At 38.7% G+C, this 27,915-nt stretch overlaps 2 protein-coding genes across 6 annotated transcripts in view; both read right to left on the reverse strand.

Moving 5' to 3' along the window:
- Positions 1–36: 36 nt before the first annotated feature.
- On the reverse strand, positions 37–13,035 carry PDK1 (pyruvate dehydrogenase kinase 1). The gene is made up of 11 exons (XM_069020658.1): positions 12,806–13,035; positions 9,553–9,694; positions 8,033–8,104; positions 7,360–7,544; positions 6,980–7,069; positions 6,607–6,684; positions 5,908–5,984; positions 5,131–5,229; positions 4,078–4,188; positions 2,820–2,933; positions 37–2,690 (listed from the first exon to the last, which is right to left on the reverse strand). Exons 1-11 carry the CDS (start codon positions 12,936–12,938, stop codon positions 2,550–2,552), a joined length of 1,242 nt encoding a protein of 413 aa, XP_068876759.1. The 5' UTR covers positions 12,939–13,035; the 3' UTR covers positions 37–2,549.
- Positions 13,036–17,565: 4,530 nt separating this feature from the next.
- ITGA6 (integrin subunit alpha 6) overlaps positions 17,566–27,915 on the reverse strand; it is a 47,470-nt gene continuing 37,120 nt past the window's right edge. For 4 of the 5 annotated variants that reach the window (XM_069020657.1, XM_069020656.1, XM_069020654.1 and 1 more), the window contains 11 exons: positions 26,949–27,138; positions 26,780–26,863; positions 26,513–26,592; positions 26,280–26,357; positions 26,077–26,179; positions 25,016–25,189; positions 23,910–24,008; positions 23,432–23,542; positions 23,250–23,348; positions 22,799–22,924; positions 17,566–19,645 (listed from right to left, as the gene is read on the reverse strand). In XM_069020657.1, the coding sequence (XP_068876758.1) occupies positions 19,487–19,645; positions 22,799–22,924; positions 23,250–23,348; positions 23,432–23,542; positions 23,910–24,008; positions 25,016–25,189; positions 26,077–26,179; positions 26,280–26,357; positions 26,513–26,592; positions 26,780–26,863; positions 26,949–27,138 (1,303 nt within the window). In that variant the 3' untranslated portion in view covers positions 17,566–19,486. Of the gene's footprint in view, positions 19,646–21,234; positions 21,365–22,798; positions 22,925–23,249; positions 23,349–23,431; positions 23,543–23,909; positions 24,009–25,015; positions 25,190–26,076; positions 26,180–26,279; positions 26,358–26,512; positions 26,593–26,779; positions 26,864–26,948; positions 27,139–27,915 lie in introns of all 5 variants that reach the window. The other variant, XM_069020653.1, reaches the window with a different exon arrangement.

The following is a 27,915-nucleotide window of genomic DNA, read 5'->3' on the forward strand; positions in this document are numbered from 1 at the left end:
GAGCTCAGTACCAAGCTACACAATCACCCAACAGAGTTTAATTTTTACAATAATTTTAATGAATAAATGCAGTGATTCTTTCAAAAAATTAACACAAACCAAGATTATTTCTACAGTACAAGATTGAGCTAATGTGCGTACAAAACTATTAATCTCAGCATTTTGATAGTATAGTACTTTTCTGTTGTGATTCACTTCAACTTAACCAGTGTGCAAGCAATGCCTTCAGTATATTAATGAAAATACTAAACACAAAAGTTGTCTTCTGCACTTCTATTGAAACCAAAAGTTATCAAAGACCGAATTTGTAACTAGGATTAAATATTGTAAATCGAAACACTACACATTTGTGTTTACACCACAGTCATTCAGGGTGCAGGTGAAGAGACAGATACAAATATAATTATACAGCATGTTGTTTTAATAATCAGAATTCAATTGGTAGTTAGCCAAGGACATGAAAGAGACTTTATTTCAGTAATATCTAAAATACTTAACAGTAGAAAACAAATCGTTAGCTTTCCTTCAGAAATACTGCTTGTGGTTGTCCGATGTTACTAAAATCAATTGGGTTAGTTAAAAGATGTAAAGCCTAGAATATAGCTTCAGACCTGAGTTTTTAAAAGCCCTTGCTATAACTTTCAGTTTTAGTTTACCAAAAGCAATAGCTGCAAGTGTTCCTTCCAACATTTGTACATGCCCCATTTTACACTAGATGGCATTCCTCATATCCTTTTGCAGGGCCAAAGAAGAGAAAAGCTCTCAGTTCCCCTCACTTTTAGCCCTGTAGATGGAAAGCTGTGCCAGTTACCACCTCGCATCCTTGTAAGGAAGAAAAATAGGGGCCTCCACATGCCCACAAGCTTGAGTGGAATAGGTAACCCTACTGTTCTGGTGCCAGTTAAGCTACAGTAATCCTCCCTCAGATTGTCAGTTTAACTGTGTATACAGCCCAGTCTGTAATGCATTTCTGTTAAAGTTACCTACATTAGCTTAACCAGGGTGTAAAACCATTTCATTGTTTTGCAGAACTTGGCTAGGGAGGTTGCAGGTGATAAGTCTTGAATCTGGCTCAGCTACAACTAGAGTAGCATGACTTCAATTTCCAACATCCCATCTATCCCCTTCACTTGTGGTATCTCACCTTCTGCTCTGTGCAGAGACAGTAAACTAGCAAAAGCCAGGCTTATTGTTTCTGAGGGATTATGCATGTCTGCTGCAGAACAAAAACCACAGAACTACATGCAGTTTAATTAACTGAGAAGAGGATTAGTTCTCAATGGCTTTAACTGCATCACTCCTGAAATTTTCAGGAATGACAGGGATCAAGGTGCAACACATATGTGTATGATTTGAACAAAGCTGGTACAGTAGGCATTAAGTTGAATTCTTTATTAAAAATACTTCTTATCTGAAATGTAATATTCATTCCCATCTCTTATCTTCCCCTGTGTGTTCTGACAGTTTGTCTTTGATTAATATGTTCTGGTTATCATGTTTATGTTATAATGTGACTTCCAGGTACTACAAAAATGAGGCCAGAAGCATATCACAAATGCAAAGGTATTTTCAAAAACCGTTAATTCCACTTAGTTACTCCAAGAAGGTAGTTTATACTGTCAAAGTAATAGCGATGCCCTTATTACAAACAAATTTTTAAAATCTGTTTATTAAAATAGTTTCTATTTACAGCTGTACCTGCCATACCCAAGTCTGAGATCTTATAAAGGCTAGAATGTTGATACTACGTTTTGGTATGCCCTACAGAGATACAGACAAATGCAGGACAACATTTCTCTACTGTACACAAGCCAATGCTGTTTTTTAATTCACAATGATTGGGGCAAGATAAGCTTTTCACATCTATTATATATTCACAGTCAACCAAAGAAATACAACCAATGTCACATACCTGAGATACATTATACCAGTAGTAGCTGTTAAAAATGCTTTTTAAAATTTTTTATCCCTACAGAGATGTGTGATTTCTACAGCTGAAAAAGAACCCTTGTTGTAGGCAATGTATGTAGGCAACATACCTAACTTCACAAAATTAAGCTTCAGCATGCTTAAGGTAAAAGAACAGAAAGTGCCATATAGTTGCAAGGGTATAGCAATGAGCTCAATACTTCTTACACGAGCTTTTCATTAATCTGTAGTATTGTATAAATGAAAAATGTTCCAGTGAGCTTTTTCAGTAGTTTTTCTAATAAAACTATTTTGTAATTATATGAATTAATACCACATGTGACAGACATTGCCTTGATCCCTACAGAAACCAAAATATTGCTCCTTTGACTTAGCTCTGAAAGCAGTCATAAATAGAAACAAATTAAGTATGACCTCACTTTATAAGTAAGTGCAGGTTTGGGAGTTTTGGTGGCTGTTGGTTTTTTAATTTCAGAAAAGCCTAATTACTCTAAACTTTCTGTTACACCACTTAAAATTACTTTCATGTATCAAAAGTGGCTCAACATCTTGGTATAAATCAGGTCTTTTAAATTCCCTTTACAGACAAACCTACTTCTTATGAACTGCTGAGGAAAAAGCTACATACTGCGAAAAGTAGTCATGTCCTTTGGCTCACTGCTTGGCACACACCAATCATCAGCTTCATGGTTTGCTTTATAATGTTTCCAGGCTGCTTTGTTGTATACAGGGAGTCTTTCAATTGATTCTGTTGATAAGGCCTGTAAGGAGAAAAGGCTGTAGCTGATGATTCTTTTTAATTGAAGTTATTGTAACAGAACACAGAGTTCCATTAGCAGTTCAGATTGGAGCTGCTGATAAATGTGAAATGGTAGAGTGTTAGATCATACCTTGATGTAAATAACTGCATCTGTACCATAGCCTTCTAAGGAATACAGTTTCAGGTCTCCTTGGAAGTACTGTGCATACAGACGTGATATGGGTAAGCCATAACCAAATCCAGCCTGATAGGAGAAAAAGTGTATTTCCATTAATTGCATCGATCAGTGCATTTTCTGTTTTAACTTAATAGGTAAAATAGACAAACTAAGCACAATGTTTGACAGTAACAGGAGTTCAGATGTTAACTATTATGCCCTCCCCCAAGCTATTATATACCCCAAAACCACAAGAATGCATGGATGATTGTGATTATGCGAAAACCGTTTCATTCCTTTGTCAGACAGGGCTGGTAGATAACACTTCTTGTATTACGGTAGCTTTTTGAAGAGATGCCATTAGAGAAAACTCTGCTGTGTCTGTGTCACGCCTCATGGAGCTACTGATCATAAGTACTCAGTGTTCTTAAGTCAGATACATTTCATCATCAGAACATATAAAAAAGGTTCAAGACACAATGTCTATGAATTTGCAGCTTATACTAAAATTCTACCAAGCCCTGACTGCAGTAGCAGGATGTAGCCCTGAAGTGTTAAGCGTGATTTTTTGTTTAAATACTAAATTTAGAGGTAATCTCTCAATGAGTGTACACAATACTTCTGTGTAAAGATCTAGTGTTTAGTGAGTTGCAGAGTCATCTACATGCAGAACTATATATTTTTTTAAATGATGCAATGTGGAAGAATAAATACAGGAAAGCTGTGCAGAGATTTTAATTTCTGAGAGCTTAGGCTTTATTTCTTGTGCACTTATTATGTTCACATGAGACCAAAGTAGATTCTTCATATGCCCTGTCACATCTGTGTACCTTCATCCTTGCTGGGGGATGGTACACAATACAAATGAACTTATGGCCTTGATCCAAAGACATTGCTATAATTATTCTTCCTTTCATTCAGTGGCTACAAAAATAATTCAGAATCCTGCTCTCACTACAGTACGTGCAGGATACCTAAGTGTTTTGCTTGAGGTGGCTGATCTTTAGATTTAGTAGAGAAAAAGAGAATCTTGAACAAATTTAAATAATTTTCAGTAATTTATGTCATTTCCCAGTTATTTTTTGAAAAATACTTGAATTGCTTGAATTAAGTAATATTTAAATATTATTCAGTGTAATATCTATAAAATCAGTATTTCATAGGTTTGGCTGTATGGTTTTTGTGACAATTAGACATATCCATGATGCCAGGGTATAAAAGATTTGCATACCAAAGGTGTAGCTCGTGATGTCTCAACACGAGGACGTGGTGCTGTTGAATACATGTAGTTGAACAGTCTGTCAATTTTCCTCATAGGAACACCACCACCACGATCACTCATCTGGAACAAGAAGGAGCTTTTAGCTTTATATCCGAATACATTTTTTATAAAAGACAGCTTCTCTCAAACAGTAAGCCAGAGAATGTTTAGGTAAAACATTATTTGAAGCTGTCCCTACTAAGTTACAGGTTCGCTTTAATTCTCATCTCCAACAATGACCATAGAGAGATGAATCCTTCTCTTTCATTCCTTATCCAAACCATTAAATAACATACTACCATAAGAAGCATTCATAATCTCTTGGAGGCAAGGAAATTCTACTTGAATTGTGCATTGCTTTTATCTTGGTCATAACATACTTTTGACTGAAGTCACTATCTGTACCTTTTAGCAAATGCTGTGTATTTTATCCTTATTCTTCAAGAATATATACTTAAACTGCCATTTAAGTATAATTTACTAAAAGAAACCTGTTAGTGAGGGAGTAAGTCAAAGGAGTTGTTTTACTACAGTTTAGCTGGACCTATGAAAAACCCAGTGCTTACAGTTGGTCTTTGAAATCCAACACGGATGTTGTACAGAAAAAGAAGAAACTGCTAACCATACTTCAGGAGGTTTGTGTGGAATATACAGTATATATTTTGCTCTCTTCAGTTGTTTCACACCTGTATAGCTGTGTCATTGTCACTTACAAAATGCTCATGGTACAACTGTATAAAGATGCTACTTAGTTTATAGTCATGGTTGCTTCTAAGCTAGGCAAGACACAAGCAAGTACAGGATGCTATTGCAGAACCCTCAGTGTGACTGCAACCTCTTCATTACCTTCCTGCTGAGGCAGTATGTGAAATTCCGTAATGGTCTTTTTACTTACATACATCATCACATACAGTCTATTAATGGAACCATATCAGCAGCTCAAGTTACTAAATATGCTGCTCACGACAGGAAAAAAACCCCTAACCAAAATAACCTTTAAAATAATAAAAAAAAAGTGAGTACCTTCACAGTTAAATCCTCATTTCCCAACGTGATGTGTACATGAATTGCAGGATAAATGCATTGATCAGCATGATGTTCCATGGTGGCTCTCATTGCATTCTGTAATTTTCAAGTACAACTTAAATCCTATTTATCCTATAATATACTTTGTATATTATCTTAAAACATCAATTTAGTAGTTATTTTTATCTTGTATTTAAGAATCACAACAAATGTATATTGGTTTAGAATGGGGTTTTTTAGTATTTCTGGCTTATTCAATATCAGTATATATATAGTTTATTAGAATACAGAGACTTCAAATACTTAATTTTTTAAAGGAAACGTGAACAGTTTAATGTACAGAGGTTTTGTTCTAGAATTCTTTATAATGCACATAGTACATGCAATATGACACAAAGTCCAAGAAAAGTCTAGGACTGAACTGCTTGAGGTAGGTAGGACCTGTTACACATTTTACCAGACTTGAAGATACACAATTTTTGGGACATCTTATTCTCACTTGCTTTATTAACTAATGTCTTCATATGTTTTAAGATTTAAGCTTCTATTCAGAAGGTATTCAGTGGCTAGGTAGAAGAGATGCATCTTCCAAAGCTGTTCGGTCTGTATGCAATTACTGTTCAGTGTAGCTGTGTTCCTGCAGTCAAATGGCAAGAAGTCTGCACTTGCAAAAACATGCTATTATCTAGAATTGGTTCAAAAAGTCAAAGCAATACAATCTCAGTAAACAAAGATGTATGAAAGAATTGTGTAATTAATGGTAAGTGCACAGACCTTGAAAAGTTCAAAAACCATGTGATAGAGATGTGAAGGCACATACACCACTTGCATGGGCTGTCCTGGTGATTTAGCTGGAGAGAAGAGAGTCTAAATAACTAAACAGCAAATGAGGTATCTTTTATTCATTCCCACAATAATTCAAAATGTGAATTTATATTGTTAAATTTAAAGAAGGAAAATGTGAACAGAAATCTTTTGAAAAGTTGTATGTTAATCAAAAGTCATAATCAGGATTTTCAAATGTTGCTTGCTGCTTTAGAAATTAATCTTAAAACCCACTATGGCATCACTGATTAGGGCATATCATAGTTGCTTTCTAACAACCTCCTCATAGGTATCATGAAGATGGAATGGAATGTCTTGTATAAATCTGTAAAGTGTTGCAAGAAATGCAGAGGGTGATGCAGTAATGTCAGGTAAAGACACATTAAATCTTTAGGGAGGGAAGGAGCCTGCTAAAATGTGTTATATCAACAGCTGTAGTATCAAAAACTTCTATTCCTGTCAGTTTTCTGATTAAAGGGAGGAATGGGGAAAGCATTCTGCCAGATTTTTAAAAAACCCAACCTATTTATTACAGTAGATACGGAGAAGACATGAACTATATGAAAAGCAGGAGAACATTTTACCACCAGCTCCTCTAGAAGAAGCCATCATGATGTTCAAGACCATGTCTTGTCCATATTCACTTACCATTCAACTCTTCAAGGATAAGTTCTGGAGAGCTCATGTAATACAAATCACAAAGTCTCTTGGCATTTTCATAGCCATCTATAATAATAAACACAGGAAGTTACATGTCCCCCTCTCACTTTTTTTTTCTCCTTTAGAGTCTGCCAAAAAAACCAAAAATTAGAAGTACTGTGCACTGTCAGGGAGATGTGTATTTTCTCACAAAAAGTGGGTTTATAGGAAAAAGAAACAAAGTTGTATTACACTTTAAATAAAACTTCTGCTCCAGGTAGGAAACAACTAAACAGTATAGGAATATCAGGATGTGTATTTGCTCTTAGTACAGACATTCATGTAAGTTTTCAGGATTCTTGTTCTTATCATCTGAATTTACCTCTAATAACTTCAACAACATTGCAGTTTGGATCGATGCTTCCAATATGTTTTGGATGAGCTGGATTAATTTTCCCACCAAACAGTAAAGCTGCCAAAAAAGAAAACATTATTTAATATCCAGTATAATTTTATAATTTTAGTTTGTCTCTTCAGTTTTGCTAAATAAAAATTTCACAGGCAATTCAGTCCTCACCATACTTGAAAGCCTACTATTAATAAATATTTTAGGAATTGTACTAAGAATAAGGTATAAATAGAAAGGCAAATAGTATCCTCCTAAGTGGCACTTTAGTACATATTAAGCACTTAAACATTAAAAGAAAATACAGCTGACATGGTACAGGTATCATTTCCCCTCCATTCAACACTGGCACTTACAGTGTTGATTAAGGAGCATTCTGATTGAAATGCGGCTCATGTAGAAGCGGTCTAAAAAATACTGCACATTCTGTGAGGTCACTGGATCAATGCCAAAGCTTTCCTTGTATTCTATTACTCCTTGAGCCATCGTAGGAATTACATCATTGTGTCGATTCCGGATTTTTATCACAGTATCTGTAAAACTAAAAGGAGTACATTGTTAGTATTTCACTTTTGAGGGAATTTAATACTCTACAAAAATGAAGACTTTCATGCAAAAATATCACGTCTGCCGTGTGATGAGAAGGCAGGTCAGTCCTTACAGTGTATTTCAGGTGACTAGCATTGAAACAACCAGTAATCAATTATTTTGACTATTTATAAATTTTTTATTTATTTATTTATTTATTATCTTGGTTACTGCCAAGAGAAAGAGAAAAAAAACCATACCAGCTGTTTCCATGCAGAACAACCCATGCCTGTCAAATGGCATGGTCAGCCACCACTGACCAGAGCATTCTACAGAATAGTTATGCTAAAGTGCTTCATTTCCTGTTTTAATGTACCCTCCTTTTAGAGACAGAGGTGCTGTAAAGATTTGAGATAGGAAATTTTTTTGAAGCTATTGTTTTCTTGCCAGTTCTTCCATACAATATTAACAAGATACTAACGTGTGACAGCAAAGCCTTACCTGTGAACAGCCCCTGAATCTTCTGAGCTTTTGTCCTTAAAGTCAAGAATCTCCTGAAGACTTTGGACGTACCTTTCAATGAAACAAACAGGATAAAGACCAATTCTAATATGCCTCCCCAGATCTCTCTGGTTAGCAATTTGTGGTCTTCCAATGTTGCGTGTTACCAAATCATTCTACCTGTCTCCCCTGTGAATTTTGTTAGATTCATTTGAATCTATTTATGTTTTCTTCCAAAATTTCCAGAGCAATGAATTCCACAATTCAATTAGAATACATAAAATACCATCTTTGTGTTTTAAACCCAATAGGTGATCACTTATTTGTAGCCTCAGTGAGTTCCTGTTATTAGAAAAGTCTTTCCATTTGTTCACAACTTAAGTATTTCTGCCATCCCTTTCCTTAGATACTTATTTTCCAAGCTGAAGAATTCTATCTGGTTTCCCCTCACGTAGAAATTGTTCCAACCCTCTGATTATCCCTCTTGGTCTTTTCTGTTCAGGATGGAACTGCATGTAATTCAGGGGAATAATGGGCTAACACAATGCTACAATTATATTCCTCCCCATTTGTTATTTAGGTCCTAACACTATTTTCCTTCTTGCCATCAACTGACAAATCCAGAAAAATATTCCCAGCAGCATCAAAATTTCTCTTTCCATTGTAAGCAAGCACACGGGGAGAGAAGGTTATTCCCTGTGTTCTACTTTGCATTTGCCCAAATGGAATTAATTTCCCATTTGATCAATGTCATCTAGTATCCTAAGAATGTAAGCATTTGTGTTTCATTAAGACCCTTCATTGATAGCTCTTTTCATATTCAGTCATCTAGTCGATCCCACTTACTGGAAGATTTTGTGTTCTCTTAAGAGCCTTTACAGAAATCCTTGTGCCTTTGAGATTGCCAAGAAATTGGAATTGCCAAGCAATCTCTTTGTTTAGCTTTCATCTTAAAAAAGTTTATGCCTAAGTTCCTTACTTGAAAGCAAATTTTATTTTTCAAATAATGTCTTTTTTACTTTAATACCTTCATGTTCTCTCTGTTGTTTAATGTTTTGGCTTTGGGAGCTTCCTGTTGTTCTTTCTTCATATTTTCTATACCTTTACTCTCAATCTGCAATAACCCGTCTTGTAAATGGTTTCTAATATATTTTGCAAACATTTTGTGCCTTAGTCTGCTTCTGTTGTTTCTTCAACTAGCTTCTTTACTTTCAGGTAAGTTCCCTATTAAACATTGTTCTGGTGGATTTTTGTTTAAAAAAAAAAAAACTGTATCCTCATACACGAGTGTGTGCAATACTTAATTCTTAATGTGAGTTCTCTAATTGCTCCTAAAGGTTATTTCCCACATCTGTAAATTTAGTTTCTGATGACATTGGTGTATTTAATATCTCAGTATAAATAAGTGATGTTCACGTAACAAGCCTATGAATGTTCTTTCAGTAGAAGAGAGTCAGTTCCTCCAACCTGTGTATATGCAGAAGGTCACCCTTCAAGGAATGGAATGTCGCTGTTCTTACCAGCTCTGCACCAGCTGAACTGAAGGTGTTCTTAGGAGGTTGTCTGGAAGCAAGCTTATTTCCTTCATTATGTTTGCCAATCTCACAGGCAACTCTTGCCGCAGAAACATAAATGAAGTCTTTTCACAAGCATTTTCAGATCCTAAGACCAATATGACATCAGAATTATGGTAGAGAACTACACAAGCTCTTTCTTTCTTGCACAACAGGCCTATGCCTTGGTTTCAAAGCTGACTCAGTCAGGCTGGTAAGCCAGTGTTTCTTTCATGGCAGCAGCCCACTTGTGTTTCAAAATTTATTGCATACTGAAATCTACCCCTGGCAGTAATGAGAATCTTCAATATACAAAGAGAAACTAATGCAACAGTTGCAGACCCATACTATACAGCTTTAAATATGGTGTCTCTCCACGTGTATTGTTCATTTTATTTGCAGCAAACATTGACTCTAACAGCACTGATCAAACAGTATGTCATTCTGAGCATGTCAGAGAAGTAAATGAAGCCAGCGCAGGAAACTATTTATGAAGTATCATAGTTCCATACACCCTGCTTTTGATCACTGATCTTAGTGAATTACCATAACTCATCCTCAGACACTTTCAGAAAATAAATCCAGTAATATTGATCTCATTTTCAACTAAATCTGTTGTGGTTTAAATTCAGTCTTACAGGAATAGAAATCAGATGAATGAATTCACATGAATAGTGAGAAAGAAAGCAAAGTAGGACAGCTACTCTGCTTAGCCATTAGGATACTAATACATCTAAATTTTTACCTTTTTAAAAGCTAGAAGTGAAAATACTGCCTCTGACCTGTCCTTTTGTAAGAGCAAGTGTCATCTGTGGGGGTGGCAATTAAATGTGGTTATTAAAATCAAGACCTACATTTACTCCCACAAAGCTTGTCTTCCTAGGTGAGAAAGGAGGCTGCAGCGTGGGGAAGAACTAAGAAATGCTGTACTTCATTCTCAGCCAGACTTCTTTCTAGACTTCAAGACTGTCACTTAAACAGCATCTGAACTTCCTAACCTGCCCATCTGCTGCAGTGAAGTACATACTTCAGGTCTGGTGTTTCAAAACAGGTATCTCCTAAAAGTTACTCCTCAGTTCACTCCTTCCATTTTGCAAGGGGAAGTTCGGGAAGAAGATTAAAAGAAGGGCTGAGGATGGAAAAAAGGAAGCTGGGAGTGCCTTAAACATGAAAAATCTTCACCAAATTGAAATAGAGCAGTTTACTTTAAAGCATGCGGATTCAGACACATTATAAACTACACTGATGAAAGAATGTCAGTCAATAAAAAAGGGAATAATTTACAAGAAACTCCTCTGCAATGGCACACACCAGCATTATGCGTTGTCTACATATGACCTCTGCCTAGAAACCTTTCATTCTTCTCCCTAGTCAGATTGCATTTCGGGCATGACTGTTACTGGCCTTTCTCTTTTCTTGGATAAAATTCTAAGAACATATGAGATCGGAGGTATTAGAATGTAAATATAATCTTTAAATGCCTAGTGTATACAGCAAATTATATTCCACAAAATAGTTTTTGTATCTGAAGGCCTTAGCTTTGCAATCCTGGGTCAAATATGAAAGGTAGTATAGGGCAGGCAAATTGAACAGGCAAACGACTCTCTTTCCCTGTGCAGCTACAGTCTGTATCTAGGCAAAAAATGGGTAAGACTCCTACAGAAGATACTGTGGTCTTATAACCCAAGACCAGACCTAAACTTGCTTATAGAATATTTCTCTTTTTTTAAGTTAGCTTTACCAGATTTTATTATTTCCTCTTTGACTGCTCTCACTCTAGCAAAAGGAGAAAAAAAAAAATCCATCAGATTATAATGGCTACAGAATGTCTTACACACAAATACTGTCTCTGTCTTGCACTCTTTTTTTTATTTCTGTTATTAGCTTTTACTCTCTGGGACCAAATCCTTAAGCAAAAGACAGGAAAAAATATTTTAAAGTTTCCAAGATTATTTTTACCTTATGTTCAGGTATTGCTAAGAGCAAAGAAGTAGCCTATCTTTTTGACACAAGGAAATAGCATGCCTTGAAAATAAACACTGATTTTACAGTAAGCATTATGTTATCTGTAGTGGTAAAATAATACAGGTCAAATCAAACTCTGAATTGCAAGATTTTTTGCTTAGAAGTATGGTAGCAACAGAACACATGGTGGGGTTCCTGTAGGAATCTGGAGTTTTAAATGTCAGATACATTTCATTGCCACAAGTGAAACATTGAATAGATGGATGAAGTGACAGCAGATAATTATGAGAAAGTCTTCTTTGTAAGTCTTCCTGCTTATACAGTTAGGGGTCCTAGGATTAATTCTCTCTTAGGTTTTACTTACAAAACTATAAAAAGCCATGAAACTATCAACTAGTTATATATATAACACTTATGTAAACATGTATGCACAACAAAGCACCTCGGGTACAGAAACAGAACGTATTACAGAATGGCTCCAACCTCAGGCTTTGAAAAGGTTTCTCAGTGTGACTTATACAACCTTTCTCTATGTGGTCTTTGCTTTGAAGCAGATTAGAACAATTCCTGTGATCCCTTTTGTTTCCAAGCTGACAGTCAAACCTGGAAGCATTAAGAGTGGTTTTAGCACAGAGCGTAAGACTGAGTATCCTGTTACTGATTTACTCATTTTCAAGACTAGATTCCAAATCCTCCAGGATGGCTTGGTGTCTGCATCCTGTTCCTTCTCTCACGCACCTTCTAAAACAGCAACATTTGGGTAGGATGTTTCTGCAGGGCACAGACAGGCGACTGAGAAGTGATGACTGATTCAGCCCCTCAGTGCCAGCTGAGGCTAAATGTTTCACGTGTTTGGAAAATGCCTCTAGAAGGCCGCATGCTGCTTTGCAAAAGGCTTAACCAGTCTCACCTGTCTGAGTCACTGCTCTAACGCTACCAGTTGTCGCAGCTGTTCCGACTCTCTCCCCAACACTGCCGGTTCTGCAGGAAAACACCCAACTACCCTGGTGGTGCCAAAACCTGGAGTTTTCAGCTAAATTTCAACCTTGTCATAGTTGCAGTCTCCGGGAATGAGCCAACTAGGCTCCCTTGCCCCAGAAGGAAGCAGAGCCCTTTTCTGCCAAAAAGCAGAGCATTAAAAGAGATAAGCAACAGCCAAGCAGCGCTGACGGGGTGAGAGGTCGCGGCTGTCCCGCTCCTCACAGGCACCAGTGGAGGAGGGGCAGCGGTCGAGGGTGGCTCGGCGGGGACTCACCGAAGTCCAGAAACTGCTTCATGGAGAGCGGCGAGGGGGAGAAGCGTGAGTAGAAGTCCACCTGCTGCGGGATGCTGCCCGGGGAGGCGCTGCCCGGGGCGGCGCCGCGCAGAAGGGCGCGCAGCAGCCTCATGGTGCAGCTCCGTCCCCTCGACTCAGCCCGACCCGGCCGCCATTTCTCGCCGCGCCGCGGCCCCGGCCCCGGCCCCTGCCCCTGCCCAGGCCGCGGCCGCCTCCGCCGCGCCGCCGGGAGGCGGTGCCCGAGGGGGCGGTGGGTGTCTCCTCCCGGCCCAGCCCCGTAGCGGCGCGGGGCGGAGGAGAGGGCGGCTCTGAGGGAGCGGGCCGGGGGTGCCCGGAGCCGCCTGGCAGCGCCTGAGGCGGCCGCTCGGCTGCTCCCAGCGCCTCGACGGCCCACCAGGAGAAGGCGACGCTCGCTTCGTGGAGGAGCCCGGCCACAGACACGTACGCGGCGTTACCGGGGCCGGTGTCACCGGCTGCCCGGCGAAGGGCTGCGGGTGCGCCCTGACCGGCGGACGGGGAATCGTGAGGGGGCCGGAGGAGCTGTGGGTGCGGGGACCGGGACCACAGGGGCTGCGGCGAGGCCGAGAGATGCCTGTGCTCCGGCGGCGCTCGCCTGGCATTGGGGTGCCCGGGGCCTCGGCCGTGCGGGCTCAGCGCACCCGGAGCTCCCCCTCGCCGCGGGCTGGGGCCGGGCCGAGCCGGGCCGGGGCCGTAGCGGGCGGCGGGGGCCCGGTTCCCGGCATGGGTGACCCGCGGGCTGGAACAGGAAGCTGCAGAAACCCACGGAAGCGCCGGCGTTAGCCGTAGGGCCGCCGGGAGGGCAGAGCCTCACCCGAGGGAATCGGCCGGGCTTGAACAACCGTGTGTCTTCTCACTATCGCACCTGTGTCTGCCCAGCTGCCGGGTGGGCCGGGGTTTCTTTCAGTTACCGGGAAAAAGAGATTCAAACAAACAAACAAAAAGAAAAAAAAACACAGAGGAAGAATAGGGCTTCTGCCTTTACTGATACACTCTTGATCGGTCAGCAGTGAGCACAATACGTGTCTGTATTGGTAGAAAAGCACTTGGACCGTGTGCCACAGTAAATGACTTTACTGCCTGTTAAAATGCAACATGCGAGATACCAAACTGTGTGTTGAATGGTTTATTGTCCTGCTCTGGTAGAAATATCTAGAATACTAACAAAAAAAGGCAGTTAAGAGTGATGATAAGCATTTCTGACAAACTTATTGCAGTATAGATGTTAAAGAACTTTTTGACACTAGGCTCTCATCTCCATCAGTTAGATTTATTGGTACAGATTGATTTTAATGCCTGGTAGCTTGAGCCAGGTGCCTCAAAAGAGGGACTCCAGAGGAAGAAATCCTTGGGCAATTATTACAGTCTAAACTCCACATCTGTCGCGTGACAGTCTGGATCAATAGCCATATTAGAGTCTGGACCCTTCTTGCCCTTCATTGCTTTGCTGTTTTGTTACCAAGTGTTTGCCACGTGGGCATCTTCACATCCTCTTAGGTCTGTTTCTGTGGGGGTTTCAGTCAGTTCTGTAGTCCATGTTATAATGTGGTTGCTCCAGCTATGAATTTTTTTAAGTAATATTTAAATTACAGTTTTGTCTATTCTAACTATTAGTAATGTTTAGGCTGTTAGTTTCAGGCTTCACTCTGATCCATCTTTGACTTATGCAGTACAGCTATACAGCTCAGCTTGCTATAACAATTCTAGCTACTTATGTCAAGCAAGCACTTAGCTACTTTCAAATAATACTAATTTTTCAATAATTCCTACCTTTGTTTTGGTAAGCATACCTGCTTTAATAATTTAGTATTTGATGTGAGTTTAACCCTAGTGACCTAGCAGAGTTCAAAGGCAAGGTTCACTCTGTTAGTTACTACATAGGCCATAATTCACGCAAAGGCACAGAGGTGTGTACATCTATACCTGCGTACAAAGTTAGGATGAAACGTTCCCCTGGAGTTCAGTGGAATACATAAAATCCATTTATGCTTCTCAAAAGGCAGGAGTTGCTCCTTGAGGGCTGTAGGGGGATGGTCTTTCAAGTATGGCAGACTTGAGGGTTCATGAGCTCCGGGAGGTGTCCCACTCAGAGAGGTGCTGGTCACAGCCTGCTGTCATCTGGGAGAGCTCAAAGGGCCTCTCTTGGTACTGCTCTTTATTGGGTCAGGAGATGTTTGGCTTTAGTCAGCAGTATGTTTCCATCCTGGCCATAAGCCAAGTTTGTAACTACCTGAAATTTTGGAGGAAAAAGTCCAGTAACAATGGTGCCATTTCATTTGCACTGCAGTTGAGGGAGGTAATTCCTGAGATCACAGAGCAGGCCTGAGGAGGTGTGAGAGGGAATGCACCATCACAGTTCCCCCATGTCTGGAGTCAGTTCCTGGTGTTCCACAGAGTGACAGTGTGGTCACCTCTTGCTCCTCTGCCTATACACAGGTTAATGCTGTGTTCCAGTTGTAATTTGAGGGAAATTTTTGGATACCTAATTATTATGGTTTTGTTAAATGTTAATAATATGTATCAAGAAGGCCTCTGCAACAGTGCTATCTGTCAAGTTATTCTCCACACACCACCATATAGAAATACTGTTCAATAACAAGCATTAGCCCAATTTACCTTTTGCATTTCAGTGGGCAAGGTGCCCTCATGACCTTCCCTTATCATTACTGTTAACAGTAGATTGTACTCACAGTGAAGAAACATATATAGTGTGGAATGTACTATAGTTACCATATTGATTAAAATAAAGAACTGACGGTGTCCAGCCTGTGGGGAGCTTGTGTGTGAACCAAATTTGGTTCATGCTGGCAGTGGGTGCTCACGTGAGAAGGATAAGCAATCCTTTGATGGCTAACCCAATCTCCAGTGGAGATGTGCTGGCATCATTCCCACTGTCATTCCTGAAAAGAGAAAACAGTATCAACAGTGGATCATGCTGTGTATCATTTCCTTTTTTTGTTGTGGATACTGGTATTTGCCCCATAAATTCATCTTCTTAAATCAACTTTTCAATATTGTTTGGTTTCCTTTAAACAAACCTTGTACCTGTGACTTGTCTGTGACATGATAATGGCAGTGGATATCCTATGGCATCCACTAAATCAGGAATGGTTTTGATATAGCAATCACATTAATCCGTTCAGTGCGTTGTTGGATTGCCCCCCATTTAAGGTTGTCTTATTTCTTTTTAATGTTGCATTGAAATACAGAAAACATTTGATTCAGTCAGCCTCTAGATGCAGTTTCCTGAGCAGTAACTGCACCAATAGTATGTAAGAATGAAGCAGGATTAGACTGCTTTTTTCAGCTGGTTTGTAATCCGACCATAACTTAATCTTTATGCTGAGAACTGAATGGGTTGTTCTGCTCTGGCCAGGGAGTGGTGGCTAATGGGGAGAACAGACAGCTTGTCTGTCTCTGCAAGACTTCTACAAATACAGCTTATTGGCAGGTTTTACGTATTGCTGCTTGTAGGCTCCAGGGAAGACTGAGGAGTAGCTTGTGCTGCTCCAGTTTGTAATAGTTTGGGACTTGTAGTTGAGAACTGCCATGCTCAAAACCATTTTATGATGGTCTCTCAGCTGTGAGCCAGCGCTAGATAAAGCAGTGCCTACAAGCAGTACATTGCGTCTTTGTAAGCTGTTGCAGTTTCTGATGTTGGCTCTGGATTGGCTTCATCTTTTAGATCGGTATATTACTGTTTTGTTGTTTTATGTACACATACATACTATACACATACACTATTATAGTGCTGCACCCCTGTCTATATTGTATATACTACATCTAGTACTATTATGTGTATGGTATATATGAGCATATATATGAAGCCAAATAGAATAATTTGTACTAAACTTACTATGATCAGCTACTTAACTGTTCTGCCAGTCAGTATTTTGTCGTCTTGTAGACAGGCAGTTGTGGGCATTATGTAAAGGAGAGCAGTTGTTTAATAAGAGCAGGTTGAGTTCTCATCTTTGAGATGCTCTGAAGGGTCTAGCAGCATTTTCTGGTTCTAGTTCTGGAAGCTTCTTGGCCTCAACAACAAATAGTGGCCTAGCATATATGCAGCTAACCTTTATCTTCAGGCTTTGTTGCATCAGAAGGCCTTTCAGCAATGCTGAGCAAAGCATCCAGTGAGGGCTGACATCTTAAGTGAAGATAAGCCACATTTTCTCTGTTGGGTTTGGTGGGGTTTTTTCCCTGCATATTTTTGGCTTTTCCATAGGGTTTTTTCGGTGGACTCAAAACTGTACCCTGCAATTGTATTACTGACTGTTAGTATCAAACTCCCACTGCTAAATACAAATAGGTGTGCAAAGTCCTTGACCATTTTTGGGGGATGTATTCACCTCCACTACTTAAATACTCATCTGGCAGTCTTTTAAGAAAATTTTTAGGAGGTTGCTTGCATGGAAGGTCCCCGGGACAGCACAAGTGCAAGCATGGAGCAAGGAGAGGGGAGCCGTGTCCCAGTAGGAGCTGGCACATGGTGCTCTGACTCTTTAACACTACTGGCAAGTGCAGCAACCAGCAGAGAGCCTGCAAGTGTGAGACTGTGTCATAGCTCCTTATCTGCCCTTTGCATGAGGCAGGGCAGTGAGAGCTATGGCAATGCTGAGAGTGAGAGAACTGGTACGTACCACTTTGAGCCTGTTCTTCTAGTGAACTTAGCTATGGCCACCTCAGGCAAGTATGATAAAATCACTATTACCAAGACCATCTTTAATAAAAAAAAATTTATTTCACACTTCTATACAAATATCCACAGGTAATTTCTAATCATGGAATGATGCAGCATTCTTAGCTGGTAAAACAAAAGTTTGAGATAAAAATATACCAGTGACATGACTTATTTTTCAAGAACCTTAACACTGCTAAGACATTCATGTTCTTAGGTGAGGGCCACAATCTGATTTTGTATTCAGGGGCATTCCTCAAGCTTCTTAGCAGCCCCTGAGTACCCTGGCTTCTGATGCTGCTGAGCTTTTAAGCAAGTAAGCTAGAATTCTAGAAGCTCAGAAATTGAGTAACATCTGAATTAATACGTAAGTGTTCATAAAATCAGGGTCATAATGAGATTATCTCATTTACTAGACTCATCTTTCTTAACACTAAAGGTAGCTTTTTAGGTGACCATACCTTCCAAGAAGGTACATTCAAAGTTATCAATAAAAATAAGATACTTGACAACTGCCCTTCTAGCAGGTTTTTACCCTATGAGGGGAAAAAATACCAAGAGGTTTTTGCATAGTTCATATTACAAGCAATTAATGTGCATACTTTTTGAGCAGAATTTTATTTCACATGGAATACACAATTGTGAGCTTAATCTTTGTTCTTAAATAGTATCAAGGCTTTAGAACATAGGTAAAAAAGTAAACTCTTTAAATCATTTTCTCAGCTATGTTACAATAACCAGATAACTAATAACATAATGGTTCTACTTTTATCAACATTCAGGTGTTCAAGATGATTCAGTAGTCTCAACGTGGATCAGCTCAGATCCTGACAGTGAAGGTAAATTAGGCATCTATAGCCTCCTTCAAGTGCTGTACAACAGTTGCAGTAGTCAATGCCTTTTGCCAGCCAGGAAGTCCTTATGGAGCTGGAAAGCAGCTTCCAAAGGACTTTTCACTTTCTTGCAACAAGTATAAAATGGTATCTAAAACACTACTCCTGCTTGGTGTCCAAATTGTTAAATAGTCCACAATAATATACAAATCATGTTACAGGACCTGATGTTATAAGTATCAGGGGAAAAAAGCACCCATACACATCATTTGCATAAATATTTACATTTTAGAAAGCATTGGCACCTTCTGTGATTTATTAAAATGCAGTGAAAGCCTCAGGTCTCATAATGTGAAGTTCAAAAACAGAAACACAAAAACCAGAACAGTGGATTTAAAAATTCAGTAGTCTCTGGCCTACCAGTTAGTCAAAGACAATGATTTATAATAAAAATAAATACAAAAATGACTAAAATATATATACAGAAAGTACATCTAATATTCAAGCCTCTCTTTAAAAAAAAACCAAAAAACCTGTGTATATTTGTTGTGAGCAAGAATCACACAAGCTGATCTTAAAAAAAGAACCCAAAATCAAGCAACATGACCCATTGCACATGTAATTTAAGATTATGCTTTTTTGTTAAGCCCTAACTACTGCAGCAGGCAAAGGTTATGACTAAAGCAGCCTTGCAGGTCTTCAGTTATACTTGAACAAAGTGTGGTAAGGCCACTGTGTGTTTTTAAAGCCCTGTGCATTGAGGGAACAATGGAGAACTCATCTTGACCTTAATCATGCATTCCTTACATACCTAGAAAGAAGGTCAGGATCACAGGAAAAGGTCTGCTGTAGTGGTTTTGCTTAGTTTGCAGAAAAAACCCCAAATCAGCATAGTATTTTCTAAAGTGTGGATCAGATTTAAGAGGGCAAAGAGGCAGTGTGGAAATTAAATAATGCAAATAAAGTCTGTTGAAGCCATTTTAACTGTGCAAATAAAAGCCTCAATATAAGTAGTAATATCTACAATCAAATGGTGAATGTCCGTAGTGTTCACAGGTCTAACTCCATCAGTATTCCATGAATGAAAACCTTAACTTCTGTCTGAACTTTGTGGATAAACAACATTTTTGCCTAAGAGTAACTTTCATTTTCATTCCATTTGGTGAACCACTGTTTTGTCTCAAGGTCTTTGCAATTCCCATCTTTGATCTGCCGCTCCTCTTTGCGAATTCTTACAGCGTGATAGCGGGGGACACTGTCTTCGTACCTGGAACGCCGGAAGAACCCGCACTGCGCACAGGAGGAAAAGAACAGTTAGGGTGTCAGTTGCCAAAGTACTACAATTGTAGAGGCAGTAAATTCTTCCTTCACACAAATATGCAGGTAAGAAAATTGAAAACAAAAGTATGTAAGCCAAAAATGTAGCATACGTAGCTGTAAAAATGTGAGCCAAGAGGTCTGCGTTAGCTGTTCAGCAGCAGTTAAAGACAAAGGACATGCTCTGACTATCCATGGTAATCAAATACCTTAAAAAGATCCCCTCCAGTACAAAGCTGTTCATTCATCTAATGAGGACATTTAGTGCTACACACAGGAAAGCTGCTTCTCCTGAATCAAAGGTATGTACTTCAGTCTTCCTGTGGTGACATGATTTACCCTTAAAACCCTACAGAAAGATTTCCAGAACATTGAAGAAAAGTTACCCTAAGGCCTTGGTTTTCAAAGCACCATTTCAACTTCAGTCACCTGAACGAATTACACATGCTGGATTGGAAATACGAGTCTTGCTTAGTTTGCCATGGGAAGTCATGCTGGATGAAATCTATAACAGCTTGTTTGTGCTATGCAATTTTTTATTCAAAGCCACTGTAAAAACTGATTTTGGATATCAAGGAATGGGCTAAAATTAATTTCTAAAACAAAAAGGAGCTATGGCTACAGTATTACAAAGATGATGATTGGTACACATTCAGCTTTAAATCCTTATGGATCACTGAGGTCAAGATTCAGGTTAAGAGACATTATGCCATCCAGCTGTCATTAGATACTGCTGGGGGTAAGAAAATGGTAAAGTAGGCACGGTTTTGTTCATGGTATTTAGGGTGCTGGGATTTTGGTTCTCTTTGGTCAATGGTTTGGGGTTTTTTTAATATTAGAACTTACATGGAACTGAATTTTTAAAAATTTACAGTGAGTAAAGACCAAATCTTTAGCCATCTCATAGTTTCATTAAACACTGTTTTGACGTAATTCATTAAGAACTCCTCCCCACCCCCTCATCCCAAGCATCACTTATGGATACAATGTACATGCATGTAATTATGTTAAGTGGAATAAAGGTTGCTGGAAGCATAAATCATCATGCACCTTGTAGCTTCAGCAAAGTGTATTCCTAGAGAAGTACATCTTAGAACTCAGGTAAAAGAGATGTTTCCACAGCAATAAATTCTCATTATGAAAACCCTTCTCCAATGTAAGCATCATGTACCTTTCAGCATGCACTAAAGGTTAGTAAAGCAAATTTACATATTGTCCATGTAGTCTTATCTTTACATCTTAACTCTACAGTGTTGATTCCCATCTTGCAAGCTTAAAGACTTACTTGTAATGTTAAAGCATAAATTTTAAAAAATACTAAACCCCATTGCAACAGATCACCATGTTTTTTAAAGAAATAAATAAGAAGCATTTTAGACCAGGGTAAACACCTCTGTGTGTCCACATGCACCAAAAGCTGAAAATCTGTCAACAGAAGGAGCAAGCAAGTATGATAGCTTGAAATCCAAAAGTTAATAGAACTTATGCAGAAAAAGCTTCATAGTTAGCCACTGCAACCATAGCATGTGCCACAGCTAGAAATTAAAAATATCATCAGTTACCAATTACAGAAGTAGATCAGTACTATGCATCAGAAGTAAGCCTCTCTTTATCAGATGGCTGAGCATGGATCTCAGCCTTGTGATATGTGGCATCGTAATGATCTTTCTTATTTCTCTTGAAGAAACCACACTACAAGGAAGCAAGGTATTGAGTCAATTTTTGTGGACTGGAAGAAGTCAAACCGATGAAAAGTGATTTAACTCTGTGAACTGTCTTCCCATTATCCCTCCACAGGCCAACCAAAAAAAAAAAAATCATCACAAGAACTCAGCTGTTTCTAGATCTGAGAATTTCTTGGGCTAACTTGATCTATATACAGTACCAGAATAACCTGAGTTATTAACAGAGTAACCTGAGAATATTATTTTAGAGGCATCTTGATAAATCTGTAGGGAATCTGGAGGGTTTTTTTAAGAAAAGCTACAATAAGTATGTCCATAGCAAGTGAAGGCGGCTGTGAAGAGCAGAAAGAAGCCTATACAGAAACCTGTTTGTGGCCTAGTGCACAGGACAGACAAAAACACAACGTGTAAAACAAAACCGGTTACTGCTTTGACCGCTTCAGTACAAGCTTTTGTCTTAAACCAGTGATGTATCTGCCTTTGCAGTACAATGTTTGTGCTTCACAGAACAGCACAGTCTGTGCCATCAAAAACAGCATTTTACACTGTATGTGCATGTGAAAAATGTCTGTATTTTCACGCACAGTAAAACACTAGTAGTTAAGAACCTAACAGCCCACCCAAAGTATTCATTCCTCAGGAATATTTGCAGGAGCAGCTGGGCTTTTTTTTAAAAAATAAGGAAATCAGAACAATCCTATGGGAAGTAACCTGCAGCAAATACCAGTTCCTCAAAGCTAACTGCTGCAGTTTCAGTGGAAAAAAAGTGACAGGCTATTCTTCACCTCCTCTTCCTTCTGCTATCCCATAACAGCAAATGCTAACTGCCTACACCTAAAAACTAGGAATGAAAGGACTGCTCTGGTATATTTGGGACCATAAATAATTGGCATTTTTACAACGGTCACTAGGTACTTGATTTTTTTCTTTTACAAATAGTTAACCATTTTTTATACCTCTTTTTTTATTCTTTTAAGGTTTCTAAAATAAAAAAGCAATAATACAGAAATTCACCAGCACACTTGGCAATGTATTAATACTGTGCTTTTGGTTATTTTCATATCAGTTTAATGGTAGTTCTGATGTTATGAGAGCAGAGCCCTGCTAAAACACTTGTAAACAGCTCACATGAAGTTCTCCCCCTAACTGCAGAGGCTCCCATTAGCTGCATCCATCTGTATCAAACTATGGCCTCCGAATATCTGTCTCAAGTTTTTTCCAGAGCTCAAAATACTTCCTTTTGAGGATGTGAAAACAGAAAAATTACATAACAAGTCTGCCCATACAACCATTTTCATTCCAAATGTTGCAAAACTGAGAAACTGATAATGTATGTTTTGGGCAGTTTTGCCCTGTTTTGAGTCCCAAATACTTAATCAGTTTGCTATCTTGTCAGTTATACACCAAAAAATAAAAAACAACCAGATGAATAAAAGCTCACCTTCCATAGTAAGAATACCAACAGAGCAAGCATGAGTATTCCAGCAAGGATAGCCACTGCGATGATCCACCACGGAACTCCTGTATAAAGGGCTACTGGTTTTGCAGGAAATACAGTAACACGCACCTAAAGGACAGAAAATGTGCAGGTGGAGGGAGTATATCAGAAGGTACATGTTTAATTAGAAAGCTGCAATTTATATAGTCTTATCTCTTCTATAACAAAATGTCTTCCACAAAATGCTTTCGAAGAAAAAGTTCCCACTGGTATAATTTCAATATGGTAATAAATTTTTCCAAACCCCTAAAAAAATGATCAATAATTCGAAACCCGGTTGAGAAGTTAAACTTTTAGCTTGTTTTGTTTCAAATTTGTTTCATTCCTGGTCTCTGGAGATAAGCTAGAACAATCACAACCATAACATGTGGTTAGCATTAAACACAGAACCTACCTGAGTAACTTCATTTGTGAGTTTAACATTCTTAGCTGCAGCAGGAACACTGATAGAAGCCCTAACAAGAATGTCAAGGTAATTCATTTTGGAGTATTCCTGTTCCAAAATAAAATATGAACATTAGACACAGAACAGGAAAGAACTCTGACCTTTCAAAAACAGCAGGTAAGAGGACTTACCTCTAAGAAAGTACTGTTCCACAGTCTGGAACGCAGCACAATGGATGCCTTGCTGTCAAAACCCTTCAGGGGACACTTTATGTCCACACAGCGTGCATTCACATTGCAGTTCTGCAATTACAGATTTCTGCGTGTAAACAAGATCTCATCTTCACAGATTGTTTAAACCTCACCCCAAGATTAAAAATTGGATTATATGCATAATACTTACATGCAAGAACTACTATCTGTTTCTACTGACAGCAATGGGAAAATACAGTGAAGATGTTATTACTTGCTTATTTTAATGTAAGTAACTATGCAGATATTATTTCCTAGTTCTCTCTCACAGTATATAATCTAAATGTTCAAATTTTAAAAGCATCGATACTTTGATATATAAGAGAGAATTTCCTGCACTCTGCCAGACTCGGAAAAGCCCTCTTTCAAGTGCAGGGGGAGGTATCTGACAAGAATATAGTTGGTGCAATATCCTTACCAAGGTCTTGTATTTTCTTTCTGAGAATAAAGAAAATGCCTTGCTGTCTGTAATCTGCTTCTCTGCAACCTCACGCTTCCTTCTTGAATTATGGGTTTCCTAAAAGGAAAAAAAGAAGTAAAAAACTAAAAGTAGTTTATCGTAAGAATCTTTTAATTCATACAAGCAGAGAAACTAGAGGTCAGTGTTTTCTTCTTCCAAAATCAGCACCTGACTGACAGCATTATATATCCCTACTTACCTGCATTTACTGCTAAGAGTAAAATTTGAGATTACCTAAAGAAAGGCCAACAGACTATTTTCATTAATAGGGCAAGGGGAGCTTTATAAAGCTTTCAATGCTATTTCCATTTTTATTTCTAGATAAAGGGAATGGTACTATGCTAAAAGAGTAAAAATGTTCTGAGGTCAGTAGATACAGGGTTTTTTAACTGTATACTAATTACACTCACTGCAAGTTATATTAACTAATGTAATGATCTGACAAAAACAGGTTTATGTGCATGCAGTTTTAATGGTGGAAAATAAGATCATATGGGAGGAGTTTCTAAGATTATATGAAGAAGAAAAAAAATGTGGTTCAAGTTTTAGAAAAAAAGATCTTGCTAGATAGGCACAATCCAGGGCTATGAAAATTGCTTTTTATTATATTTGTTGTAAATAAATAAATTTAAGTTCAAGCCCTTTGTCTTTGAAAAAAGTACATGGAATGCCCCCAGGCTGGGAAGATGTTTACAGTTATTTATTGTTTTTCCAGTCAAAACGCAGATGTTTTTTATTACTGAACAGTTCTCAATAATGCTGATGAAATTTGTTAGAACAATCAGCAGTTTCATCCTGTATAAGAGCGTATGACAGCAGCGCCCATTGCAAAAACAGTCACCATGATGTAGCATCTATCCTTTAGCATATTAGCCTGATTAGCTAGTTATTAGTTATGAAGTCTCCTAATAGGCTTAATCACTGATACATTGGCCATGTATTGTGCTTGTGAGCTTCTTAAGATAAAAATAAATCCTTCTAGCAAGCTCTGATGACTTACTCTCACTTGCTATGGGGTGCCTTCATGTTGTACCAATTCAGGAACAGAAGATAGGGTAACATACCGCAACATGCAAACTGTTGATTTCATTCTCGGGTTGACAGGAGACTTTTTCCAAGCCTTTGGAATCTATTTTCATCAAATAAAGCAGCCATTTGCCATTACTGATTTCTTTTGGCCATTGGATATCCAGGGAAGCAGTGCCAAATGTTTTCAGTGGTCTGCCCAAGTTAGTTACCTGTTGAAACAAACCAACTTTCTTTGAAGCGTGAAATACTTTTTAGAGGGGTTTTCTTCCTGGAAACATTATTGATTTGGACAAGCTTTAAGCGTGCAGCTAACAGGAATACATAACAGGATTAGAATCCCCCAACATGAACTTTTACTTGTTGATTTTTAGAAATCTATCTTCATGTGAAACAGCAACTCCAGCTTTGGGTTAACAAATCAGTCAGTTCCATAACTGAGGCAAACTGCAAGCTTACGAGGAAAAAGAGAGAGAACAAGTTCTTGCTCTCGTAAGCCTGGAAGTTTTTTCTGAACCTCTTTTTTACTTGCTTGGTGTTACTGATCATGATAGCAAGTTCTAGATCAGATATTCTACCTGCTGCTGCTATAATACATGCATGCAGGTACAGAAAGAAGTAAAGGATTGACAGAGATGGACTCCTTGATGTATTTTGCAGAAGACCAAGACACTGAAATAAACCCACACATTCAGAGGGGCTCTCGCAGCATCTCCTTGCGCTGGCTCTGTCCTCAGCCTGTTCTTGCTGCCTGGGTGCACCAGCCAAAGCCTGGGCAGGCCCCAGGCAGGTTCTGCTTTAACTTCTGTTCCCTCCCTGCAGGAGCTTTTATGCTGCACAACTGAATGTGCATGAACTGCTCCAAAGAAAAAGTGTGCAGGTAGCCTCAGGCCACTTCCTCAGAATATGATCATAAAACATCAGGGCCTAAAGCAGCTCTAGTCCACAGTCAAACTGCATGTTCTGATCAGGAAATCAGGATTTTGGGACAAAGAAAGCCAATTTCAATATAGCAACTTTTATAAGTATTCATATGTATAAAGCAAGAAGCTTTGCATTTGATTAAAAGCAGCTGTTAGAATTAATCTAAATTACTCACTCTGAATTCATACTCTATGAGGTTTCCAATATCATCTTCAGATTTCATAGCACTCTCACCAATGATGTTACCTCCAAAATATACCTGAGAAGGCTTAGCAACTCTGTTGACGTGGGGATGGGAAACAAGAATAATCAGATATTAATGAGTCTGCAGCAAAACTGTCCCCAGACCCCCCAATTTGTCATGCTACCAACACTTACCCAGTGAGTGATAAAAGCAATTCAAGAACCACTTTAGCACTGGCTGTAATTGGAGTCAAATTAACTTGAGTGCTTGTTCTACAATGAAAAGGAAACAATGGTGATTATTTTACAAATTTAGTGGGTTTCTCTTTACTATTAAATTACTTCAGTGAATCAAACAAATGAATTCAAAATGTTTACAACTGTATATCAAAGCACAGTGCAGGTGCACACACACAATGAAAACTTACGTTTCCAGCTTCAGGTTAATGTCTAAGTCTGTTGTATCAACATTAACTTTAGTGGTACTTAAGATCAGATAAAAGGTTACCTAAACAAGAAAGAAGATAACACAATATATGAGCATTGATACATGACATTTTATAGAAATGCACTATTAAGTTCTAGAGTTAAAAAGACAGATCCAAATCAAATTTCCAGTTGCGACAGACAGAAACTTTGGATGACTGCAGTCAGGAATGAGATTTTACAACTTAAGTGAAGTAAGTGCAACTTACATTAGAATTTCTTTTGAAAGGATTTCCAAGTTCACACTCTGCTTGAGAACCATTTTGGTTAGCACCACATGTTAGCTGTTTTTCCTGATTAAAAAGAATACATTTACAAGTAAAAGTATGTTGAAAGTATTTTACATTTTTCAGTATTTTTTCTCTTAAAAATACTTACAGGATAACCCCTCATCTCTCTGAATGCAGAGTATGTCAGACTGTCTGGAAAAGTTGCAATTAGTTTAGCTTCATATGCATCTTCACCATCTTTTTGTGGATTTTTTACATCAGATGGATTGTTTGTCACTGTTATTTCCAGGGCAATATCTTTCTGGTCTTTCAGAACAAGCACTGGCATGCCATTTTCACTATAGAAACAGAATGTACAGGGTTGTGTGCATTAGGAGAACAAATGTGTATACAAGTTTGCTTCTTACTATGGTTTGTTCAAATAGAATTTCCTCTTATTAGGGGAGAATTACAGTAAAACTATAAACATATGAATAGTCATAGGTTTTTTTCCCCACACCAGTATTTCATCTGACAGTGATGAGTTAAGAGGACCGAACAGGCTGATAAATCCCTCAAGTAATCAGCAGTTTATAGTATTTCTGAACCAGCACTTGCATGTGACTCATGTAGTGCTGAATTTTCTCCAAATCAATCTACCCTGCTTTTTTCTTGTGAAGTATACATGGGTTTGGCTTCTGAGTGTGGCACTCACTGCTAAAGGTATCTGACTGGTGGCAGTAAATAAACATCCTTCCTTCTGTTTGTTTTACCCCTGTTCTAGGAAGGAGGGATGCAGCAGGAGTATGTGTTAAAATGAAATGATTACTCTGTTTCTCTGTAACTGCTTCTCTTGGGCTGTTAGACTATACTATATCAAGTTGTCATACAGTCAAATTTCATCTGCAAAATAATTAACAGTGTCACACAATAAACTACTGCAAGGCTGGTTTAGAATCTCATTTCTCCAAGTGCTAAATTTTTTTTTCTTTTAGCCCACACGTGCACTACTGTGGCCACTTTGTATCCATGCAACTCTGTACCACTTTTCTTCTCAAGCTCATCCCATCTCCCCCCATTCCTCACCCTGACAAATCAATACTTCTACCAAGGGCTGTTTGCCAGACACAGAACAA

Source organism: Aphelocoma coerulescens, chromosome 7, assembly GCF_041296385.1.
Source record: "Aphelocoma coerulescens isolate FSJ_1873_10779 chromosome 7, UR_Acoe_1.0, whole genome shotgun sequence".
In the NCBI taxonomy this organism is placed as follows: Eukaryota; Metazoa; Chordata; class Aves; order Passeriformes; family Corvidae; genus Aphelocoma; species Aphelocoma coerulescens.

Coding starts and splice junctions, on each gene's coding strand:
- PDK1 (XM_069020658.1), bottom strand. CDS start 12,938: ATGAGGCTGCTGCGCGCCCTTCTGCGCGGCGCCGCCCCGGGCAGCGCC. Junction 9,695..12,805: donor GAAGCAGTTTCTGGACTTCG/GTGAGTCCCCGC, acceptor TATTGGTCTTAG/GATCTGAAAATGCTTGTGAA. Junction 5,985..6,606: donor TATCCTTGAAGAGTTGAATG/GTAAGTGAATAT, acceptor TCTTCTCTCCAG/CTAAATCACCAGGACAGCCC.